Source organism: Mytilus trossulus, chromosome 3 (assembly GCF_036588685.1).
Source record: "Mytilus trossulus isolate FHL-02 chromosome 3, PNRI_Mtr1.1.1.hap1, whole genome shotgun sequence".
Taxonomy (NCBI): domain Eukaryota; kingdom Metazoa; phylum Mollusca; class Bivalvia; order Mytilida; family Mytilidae; genus Mytilus; species Mytilus trossulus.
This window is the reverse complement of record NC_086375.1, coordinates 61,057,600-61,068,905: the sequence shown is the minus strand read 5'-3', so window position 1 is coordinate 61,068,905 and position 11,306 is coordinate 61,057,600. Positions and strand designations below refer to the sequence as shown.

The following is an 11,306-nucleotide window of genomic DNA, read 5'->3' as shown; positions in this document are numbered from 1 at the left end:
GAAGTAGCACAAAAATGACGTCACATATGAAAAACTATAATTCAAAAGTAAGATAGAATTAGGATAGATTTAAGATTATATAAGAACTAAATACTGATATAACATTTAAACACAATGCATATTGCAACACTTATTAATAACAATTAACTATAATATATATATATATAATTATATATGTCTAGTTTGTTATGAATCAAACTTCAAACGTATATTATCGTACAGATAACGTTGAACAAAATGTAATCTAATAAATGAAGCGGTGATTAATTTTTCTTTCCATAACACATAAATATAATAGGAAAGACGTCAACACATTTGACAATTTCCGATGAGAATTACAAATATAACATTTAACATTTTAACTAACTACATGAATTTGGGATAGACAAGAACCATAACACGTTTTATAGTAATGCGAATTCACATTCAGCAAAACAGATACAATCGGGAATAAGTCACGTTTGGTAATTAAAAGATTAGACGACAAAATGACAAACCACAATCTACCATGTGGTAAAAATGTCATTAGCTAATTTGGTTAAAGACACATCGTATGGATCCACCAATTCGTGATGGTGTCTATAAAATTTACGGAGTGTCAATTTTAATCTGTCCTCCTCATAACTTTGTTGGGGCAGTTTCTGCATAAGGAGCACACTCCTATATATGAAGTCCGTATAGTGTGAACAAGCACGTGAATAACGTATCAATTGTGATATGTAAACACCATACGAAGGGCCAGAGGGTATGTTACTGCTGAGAAATGGGAAATTGATAATTGGGAAGTTGATTTTCGTGTGAAGTCGTACATCTACGTCAAAATGGAGGAAAAGATCAAGGTATGAAGCAGTCCTTCAAGTATCAGTAGTATCCTTAATTTCAAGTTCACTGGGATATATGAAATGTAAGTATTGGCTGAAGTATGGGTTATTCAATGATAGAACATCATCTATATATTGGAAGGTAAAATTAAAGAATTTCGCAAGGTGCTTTTTCTTTTTGTCTTTTAGACGGTTTTGAATGAATTCTGCTTCATACGTCGAGTACAAAAACAATTCAGCCAGCAGGGGTGCACAATTAGTACCCATTGGAATACCGACTGTCTGTTGAAATATAAATCCTGCAAACTCAACAAATATGTTGTCGATCAAAAAGTCAAGCATTTTGATAATATCATCTTCAGTATATTGTCTGGAAGATTCAGTATGATTTTTCACAAAATATGAATTATTGTAACCCAAAACAAGAAATTTGTATCTACGATTCCCATTTTTATAGAAAAAGACCCCGATTTAGTTTTTTGTCCATGGATTTATGAGTTTTAAACAGCGGTATACTACTGTTGCCTTTATTTATGAGATGGTGAAGTCGATCTTTTAACTGAGCATGGGGAATAGTAGTATATAGCGTAGAAAATCAAAAGTTTTTATGTTGCTGCAAAATTGCATAGATTGTGATTTAAGGTAAAGAGGTAGATCTTTCGAATTTTGAGAATCCACATCTGGTTAACACCACTGGTAGAATATATCTCCTCGCAATATTTTTAAATTATACCTTTAACTGTAGAAAGAATAGTAGTCAGTACTTTAGAAAGATGCTTAGTCGAACATTTTGAAGACCCAGCTATGTATCGTTCTTTATATGGAGTTTTGTGTAATTAAGGGATTTTGGCTAACAACTCTCTTAGTTGTTCATTGGTAACAATGTCAACAGTAATAATATGACCAGCTCGACTGTTATTGTATAGTGACGATGCACATGAGCAATCAAAGGTACTAAAGCTCATTAGTATAATGGGAGTAGTGGAGCTTTAAAGTAAACACAAATGAGACAAAATCTCAACAAACTAAAAGAGTTCTGCATGGTTCAGTCCATCTTCGCTATCCAAGAGTTATATGAGAACCGGAATTGGTCGTAACCCTTGGCTAGCGAAGGTGGGTCCGGTAAGTCATTATAAAATATATCAATTTAACAGGAATTAGACAAAATTCATGACAAACATGAACAATTCAGAGGGCATCGAGTGTGCAAAACCTCAAACTTAAGAATTTATAGTGTATTCAAATCATGTTGTATAGCGAAAATGTTTAATGACACTGATATTGATAAGCAGCAAGTTAACAATGCTATACATGTAAAACTGATGTCCGACTTCAAACAGAAATTGAATGAAGATTTGCATAAAGACACTACTAAACGAAATGGACCAGGAGGTAACAAACTACTACTAGATCATTTTAACAGGATGTATATACAGAACTTTACCTAGTTAAACTTATTATACCATGCCACAGAAGAGCGTAGTCTCAGTTTCGCTGTGTTGTTGTCCCAATACGTGTAGAGACAGAACGCTACGAGAGTCATCCAATAGATCAAAGAACTTGTTTTGTTTGTGACGATAAAATTGAAAACGAGGACCATGTTTTGACTGAATGTCCGTTATACGACGATCTTAGAGACGAACTGTATAAGATTTTAAACTTTCAAAATGAAAATTTTAGTCTACTGCCGAATTCTTTGAAACTTTCATTTATTATAGCGACTTATAATATTAATGTGATACAAACATGTACCAAAACCTGCAAGCTTATTTTAGAAGACGTTTTTTATACCGATAATTGATGTAAATATGTTTTATGATTTAACTTTGTTTTATAATTGTTTTTTGAAAATTTGTAAATACTAGTTCCTTTTAATCCGCTCTCATACTTCTCTTAGAATGGCACTAATAATTTTAAAAAGGTTTACTTTTATAATGTGAAAGGTGTATACTGTATTATTGATGGTGAGCCGTTAATAAATTATTATTGTATTGTAGATCAAAGTGTTTTTAACTGATTGATTATTATATTGATTGGCGCTTGCTTAATGTCAAGTGGCATCTATATTTCTTGCATATTCAGAACGAAAACAAACTAAAGAATATTACACCATTAAGATTTTTAAACATAAGTCGACGTGGGTGAAGGGTTTGAAATTTGAGATGCCATTGAAAAACGAGGGTATGTTAGAAAGAAGAATACTTTGACAACATTATATATCTAAACATAGATTTCATCAAAATTCGCGTATTTTACCGATACGGGGTGCCGAATGACACTCTTGTGGTTTTGTACAAAATTTTATTCTGACGTGTCATAACAAAATCGTTTTTGTCTAAAAAAGAATATGTGAAACAGACTTGTGTTATGAGAACTTTAATATTGTGATGACAAAATTCATTTTTTTTGGTCAATTAGGTATGCAACTTATTTGCCTACAAAATTGACTTTTAAGACAAAATGATTTTGGATTTTCCTTCGTCTGCTTGGAGTTTGGTATTTTCCCTTAGATGTTTTTATAAACTTCCAGCAAAAAAATATATTTTCTGCTTCCACAATTCAAATATTGAATAAATTGTGTCTTTTGTACTATTATTTGTCACTTTGTCTTTTTTTTTTAGCCTTGTTGTCAGTATATATGGGTTTGACTGTTCATCTGGTATCTTTCCCTCTTTTAGTAACTGACACATTTGTTAAAATGTTTTTTTTTTCATTATTATAATATTTTAGAATTGTATGCCTTTTCCAATTTTTAAAAATATTACCCTGAAGATTTTCACAGGGCAGCCTGTAAAAACTTGTCCTTCAGGAATGTACAAGGAATCTAGTAGGATTCTTTTTTTAAGAATTCCTATCAGAAAAGTGCCCATATTCCTGCCTGATTGTAGAAGGAATCTTCCTGGATATTTGAACATTTTCCTGCTCATTTGAATATTTCTTGTAGGATTTTTTTTCATAAATTCCTACTTAGAAAATCGATTTACATTACAAACAGGCGTATACACATATACCCATCTGGGTCTATCTATTAGTTTGAATCTCAGCTGCAAAGAATAAATGGAAAAACACATGAAAAACTTGTAAAATTTGACTCTTTAATTCATGAAATAGCAACCATATGAAAGTTGGGTTATAAATAAAGGCAACCGTAGTAAACCGCTATTCAAAATTCGTAAATCGATAGACAAAAAACAAAAGCAGGGTAACAAACTAAAACTGAGGGAACACATTAAATATAAGAGGAGAACCTGGTTTGTAATCTGTTTTTGAATTCAATTATGATGAATATAAATGTAAGTTTTTTTGTTCACTTTCAAAACTACTATTTAGAAGTATTGGTAAATTATTATGTATACAACAAAAATGAAGACCAAACCCAAAGCTTAAGAAATCCTAAAAAATAAAATAAACTAAAATCTGAAGTAACAAAAAGGGCACACAACAGACTTAAATAAAGTTTTTTGGAGCAATTTTCTTAACACTAAGTATTAAAACATTTCCATCTTGTTTAATACTAATTGAGCAATAAGATGTTTCACAATACACTCAAAGCAAGCTATTAACAAAGCATTGATAATTTTGTTTAATGTTGTCCCAAAGACAGATGCAGTTGTACAATTTTTATTGTTTTTAGAACACCATTAGGAAAGTAAAAACAAACTGCGGACCTTTATTGAAGACTGAACATTTCACAACAATTTTTAGTATGTTTTTAGCCTCCCTTCTCGAAGTGAATCATCGGTTAAGCCATCCCTCAATAACAGCTGTTTAATGGACCTTCTGAAATATTTTTGTAAATTATATATGGTTTGCTTAATATCTAGTGGTATATATTAATGCATATATTCTATGTTAGCAGTAAATATTAATGCATATATTCTATGTTCTGATGTTACACCATTGTTTCAGATAAGGGTGAAGGTTGGTACCTATCATAATGGCTATTAAAAGCTGCATTTATTTGTACCTGTTCTACGTCAGGAATCCAATGTTCGGTAGTTGTAGTTTGTTAAAGTGTTTCTTGTTTTTTATATTGATTAGACCATTGGTTTCCCAGTTTGAATGGTTTTCCACATGTCATTTTTTGGGCACTTTTACCTTCATATTCAATGTGAGCCACATGGTCCAATGACACAGTTATCGTCCTTTGGTTTTCGTTGTCTACGAATATAGTCCCTAGTGTAAAGTGTATAACTTGCATGTTTTATTTAATACACTTTCCCTATTTATTTATTTATATTATATGCATGAAATATTAAGTACGGGGATGTAATTACATGTCAAAAAAATTTGGGTGCTGAAACTTTATGTTAAGGAGTGAATTGGTCCAGTTCTGAAAGGTCAAATTTTATCACGTCTGAAGCTGTCAAACTGAATTTTACACCCCCTTAACACAGAATTGCCAATATTTTGAGTTAGAGCTGGTAGAAGTTTCTATAATTTTGATATTATTTATCTCACTGGTAGTACACTACACTGTAAAACTATTTTTAAGAAAGAGCAGGTGCGATTTTTTTAATTTGAATTTATTGTCTAAAAGAAATGCACTACGAAATAACTGTGTTCTCGGGCCTAAGAGATGGATTACTGAAATCTAGATTCTGTACTTTGGGAACTTTCCTGAATGATTTGCTGGTTTCAATTTGTCAAACTCAATAAAAGTAAAGGATTTACATCTTTGGTTTACAGAAATTCTGTTAAAAATTGACATTTTGGCATTCTACGGCTATAATAAGGATTTTAAAGAAGTTTACATTTTATGCCTAAGAGGCATGCTGACTTTCTATCTGACAGCTTTTTTGTTCCTGATATTTGTGTTTCTGTGCTTAAAATCAAATTTAATTAACCATTTGTGAACTCTGAATAAAGAGAAAAGTAGACTATCACAGAAAAAAAGTGCAGAATATTTTGTATTCATGGCCCTGGTTAAACGGCCTAACTGATGTATGTAAAATGTGAAGCGCTTTGTACATCAAATCTCTAGTCCATCACAAATATTTCACTAAATCTGAAAAGAAAGCTTTTTACTATATTCAGTACACCTTACTCCTTTAAAGGTTACCATATTTTTTTCCTGTATGATAGTAAGTGGTCCAAATTTATACCTTTTGAGACTTAAACTAAATGCAAGTTTTCCATCGAAATGTGAAAAAACTGGCCGCCAGACCATATTGTCTTTCAAAAAATTTAAATGCAAGAGTCCTTTTGCATTTAGACTTCTTGTATGATAACACCTTAGCATAGAAATGAACAAAAAGTAACACATTTTCACTTCTGATAGCTTCTGTGTGCATTTTTATATGTCAATATGGACTACCGCCTAAATTGACTCTAAATAATTCTCAGTACTGCATGTTCCAAGACCATTTTATACTCATGTGGTATACTTTTTGTAACTTTTCTATACATTTAAAGTACATTTAATATATATGAAAGAATAATTTAGGCTTAAAAAACTTCAAAAACTTCAAATTGGCTAACAAAAATGCATATTTATATAAGGCTTCCCTGAATTGGAAAATCTCTATTTTCAGGCATAGGCGCATATAAATTTGACTTTGGAATAAATACAATACATCTGATAAATAAAATGAGTGTGCAGATGCTTTTGATACTTAATATCTAATATTCAAGAGCATTTAAAAAGTAAATTTTTGCAAAATTTCAAGTTTTTAGGCCAAAATCTTGACAGTTGAAGATATTTAATTTATACGTCAAAAATAAACATCCAAATGTCAATACTAAAATGACCCCAGTTTCTGTTATATATGATATATGGCCATGAAACTTGGCAAACCATCTCATTATTGCCCAAGCTTAGGTTATGCAAAGTTTTATAAAGATTAGTCAAGTCTTTCTGTCCTATTAGGTCCAATGACACAGTTATCGTCCTTTGGTTTTCGTTGTCTACGAATATAGTCCCTAGTGTAAACAGTGTATAACTTGCATGTTTTATTTAATACACTTTCCCTATTTATTTATTTATATTAAATGCATGAAATATTAAGTACGGGGATGTAATTACATGTCAAAAAAATTTGGGTGCTGAAACTTTATGTTAAGGAGTGAATTGGTCCAGTTCTGAAAGGTCAAATTTTATCACGTCTGAAGCTGTCAAACTGAATTTTACACCCCCTTAACACAGAATTGCCAATATTTTGAGTTAGAGCTGGTAGAAGTTTCTATAATTTTGATATTATTTATCTCACTGGTAGTACACTACACTGTAAAACTATTTTTAAGAAAGAGCAGGTGCGATTTTTTTAATTTGAATTTATTGTCTAAAAGAAATGCACTACGAAATAACTGTGTTCTCGGGCCACATTTCCATCTTGAAGACTTCAGTTTGACATATAATGGTTTACTTTTACATATTGTGACTTGGATGGAGAGTTGTCTCATTGGCACTCATAACAAATCTTCTTATATCTTCTATATACAGGAAAAGTCGCTTTGACATATTTTTAAATATCAAAAAGGTTTGAAAATTTTTATTAAAATGAAAAACATATTTAACAATAACTATTCTAACAATCATAACAAAATATGTATACACACATGTCAAGATAAACAAACTAGAGGCTCTAAAGAGCCTGTGTCGCTAACCTTGGTATATTTAAATTAAACAAAGGAAGCAGACAGTTCATGACAAAATTGTGTTTAGATGATTGTGATGCGTTTGAACATCCTACTTTACTTGATGTGTTTGAACATCCTACTTTACTGAACATTCTTGATGCTTACAATTATCTCTATCTATAATGAACTTGTCCGTGTAGTTTCAGTGGAAAATGTTAGTAAAAATTTACAAATTTTATGAAAATTGTTAAAAATTGATTATAAACGCAATAACTTCTTAGGGGGGTCAATTGACCATTTTGGTCATTTTGACTTATTTTTTAGTCTTAAATTGCTGTACATTAATGCTGTTTACAGTTTATCTCTATCTATAATAATATTCAAGATAATAACCCAAAACAGCAAAATTTCCTTAAAATTACCAATTTAGGGGCAGCAACCTAATAACGAGTTGTCTGATTCATCTAAAAATTTCAGGGCAGATAGATCTTGACCAGATAAACAATTTTACCCTCGTCAGATTTGCTCTAAATGCTTTGATTTTTGAGTTATAAGCCAAAAACTGCATTTTACCCCTATTTTCTATTTTTAGCTGTAGCGGCCATCTTGGTTGGTTTGCCCAGTAACAAAACACAATTTTTAAACTAAATAGCCTAATGATCATTGTGGCCAAGTTTGGTTAATTTGGCCCAGTAGTTTCAGAGGAGAAGGTTTTTGTAAAATATCTATAAAATTTACGAAAAAAGGTTAAAAATTGACTATAAAGGGCAATAACTCCTAAAGGGGTCAACTGACCATTTTGGTCCTGTTGACTTATTTGTAAATCTTACTTTGCTGAACATTTTTGCTATTTACAGTTTATCTCTATCCATAATAATATTCAAGATAATATCCAAAAACAGCAAAATTTCCCTAAAATTACCAATTCAGGGGCAGCAACCCAACAACAGGTTGTCCCATTCATCTTAAAATTTGAGGGCAGATAGATCTTGACCAGATAAACAATTTTACCCCTTGTCAGATTTGCTCTAAATGCTTTGGTTTTTGAGTAATAACCAAAAACTGCATTTAACCTCCATGTTCTATTTTTAGATGTGACGGCCATCTTGGATGGTTGGCTGGGTCAAAAAACACACTTTTACAAGATACATCAATAATGATTGTGACCAAGTTTGGAATAATTTGGCCCAGTAGTTTCAGAGGAGAAGATTTTTGTAAAAGATCATGGAGATTTACGAAAAATGGTTAAAAATTGACTATAAAGGGCAATAACTCCTAAAGGGGTCAACTGACCATTTTGGTCATGTTGACTTATTTGTAAATCTTACTTTGCTGAACATTATTGCTGTTTACAGTTTATCTCCATTTATAATAATATTCAAGATAATAACCAAAAACAGTAAAATTTCCTTAAAATTACCAATTTACAATGATTTAGGGGCAGCAACCCAACAATGGGTTGTCTGATTCATCTGAAAATTTTAGAGCAGGTAGATCTTGACCTGATTAACAATTTTACCCCATTTCAGATTTGCTCTAAATGCTTTGGTTCTTGAGTTATAAGCCAAAAACTGCATTTTATCCCTATGTTCTATTTTTAGCCATGGCGGCCATCTTGGTTGGTTAGCCGGTTCATAAATTTCAAACTAGATACATCATTGATGATTGTGGCCAAGTTTGGTTTAATTTGGCCCAGTAGTTTCAGAGAAGAAGATTTTTGTAAAAGTTAACAACAACGGACGATGGACGCCAAGTGATGAGAAAAGCTCACTTGGCCTTTTAGGCCAGGTGAGCTAAAAAGCTATTGTATCATAGGACTATGCTGCTACAGTTTCTACTTTAAGATAACATCAAGATAACTATATTTTAGGTTTAATAACTTTTATATTTCTTATGGTTGATAATGTAGTTCTAGAGTGGCCTTTTGGCTTTGTTAATGTCAAGGTTCAGTGGTCACTTATCTTCATGTGGGTTATGTATTCAGGCATGGTTAGTGTTGAGTTTTAGAGGGGACATTACTTCATGTGAGGTATGAATTCAAGCTTGCTTAATTAAGAGGTACAGAGGGATGTTTACTTTATGTGGTTTATGAAATGTTGTTTAAATTTCCAATTAAGCTTTCAACATAAGAGCCAAAAACACCAAAATTCAAACTGTTTTTCTTCTTCTAATATATGGTAAAAAGTAACAACATGAAAATTTAAAAGAAATTTGGGAGAAGGGCCAACAAAAAGCCCTTATCACCCATTGGCCTTTAGCTCAGTAGTTTCAGAGAAGTTAATTTTTGTATAAGTTATCAGAGAAAAACAACAACATCTTTGGGCCACAGGACCTAAAAACTATGATTCACAAATTGAAATGCTTTCTACTTGCACTTCTTTCAAAATAAAACAAAAACAATATGAATATCATTAAAAATTTCAAAAACATCCCTGTTCGTATACCTGAGGGACACTCTTAGTTTACTGATTAACTGATATGGTATCAGCTATAATCTATCAGACATATTAGATTTAATTCACACTGATACTTATGGCACATAGCCATGCAGAATAATTGCAGATGCATAATATTAATATGTATTCCACAAAATATCAACTGATGTAAAACTATGATAAATGTTGTCACACAGATGACAAACACAAAATATCTACCATTATCAGTATGTGACATTATATGATATTTACATGCACATATGAGTAGGTTAATTATAGTGTTAACTTTAACAATGAAGACTGTGTGTATATCAATACATAATAGGCATATCTTGATCCCTGATATCATTTAATAACTTGTTCACATCCTGCCCTGACAAGTTCTGTGACTCTAACCAACTCATAGCTTTGCTCACAATGAACTTCAATTCATCAGCATGTTTCTCAAGATATTTCTGTAGGAACACTATAACATAGGCTGTGCACCAAACATCCAACTAAAACAGTCAAAGAAATAAAATTATAGACATATAACATAGGCTGTGCACCAAACATCCAACTAAAACAGTCAAAGAAATAAAATTATAAACATTTAACATAGGCTGTGCACCAAACATCCAACTAAAACAGTCAAAGAAATAAAATTATAGACATATAACATAGGCTGTGCACCAAACATCCAACTAAAACAGTCAAAGAAATAAAATTATAGACATTTAACATAGGCTGTGCACCAAACATCCAACTAAAACAGTAAGACATTAAATTATAGACATTTAACATAGGCTGTGCACCAAACATCCAACTAAAACAGTAAGACATTAAATTAAAGACATTTAACATAGGCTGTGCACCAAACATCCAACTAAAACAGTCAAAGAAATAAAATTATAGACATTTAACATAGGCTGTGCACCAAACATCCAACTAAAACAGTAAGACATTAAATTATAGACATTTAACATAGGCTGTGCACCAAACATCCAACTAAAACAGTAAGACATTAAATTATAGACATTTAACATAGGCTGTGCACCAAACATCCAACTAAAACAGTAAGACAACAGTCAAAGACATAAAATTATAGACATTTAACATAGGCTGTGCACCAAACATCCAACTAAAACAGTAAAAGACATAAAATTATAGACATTTAACAAAGGCTGTGCACCAAACACCCAAGGCTCCGTGTTGAAGGCCGTACTTTAACTTATAATGGTTTACTTTTTAAATTGTTTCTTGGATGGAGAGTTGCCTCATTGGCACTCAAACCACATCTTCCTATATCTATTTAACATAGGCTGTGCACCAAACATCCAACTAAAACAGAAAGACATAAAATTATAGACATTTAACAAAGGCTGTGCACCAAACATCCAAATAAAACAGTAAAAGACATAAAATTATAGACACTTAACATAAGCTGTGCACCAAACATCCAACTTAAACAGTAAAAGACATAAAATTATAG

General features: G+C 31.7%; 1 protein-coding gene across 2 annotated transcripts in view; it reads right to left on the bottom strand.

The window, feature by feature from the left end:
• Positions 1-7,297: 7,297 nt before the first annotated feature.
• LOC134712021 (von Willebrand factor A domain-containing protein 5A-like) overlaps positions 7,298-11,306 on the bottom strand; it is a 78,298-nt gene continuing 74,289 nt past the window's right edge. For both annotated transcript variants that reach the window (XM_063573112.1, XM_063573115.1), the window contains exon 19: positions 7,298-10,332. In XM_063573112.1, coding sequence (XP_063429182.1) covers positions 10,147-10,332 — 186 coding nt within the window. In that variant the 3' untranslated portion in view covers positions 7,298-10,146. The remainder of the gene's footprint in view (positions 10,333-11,306) is intronic.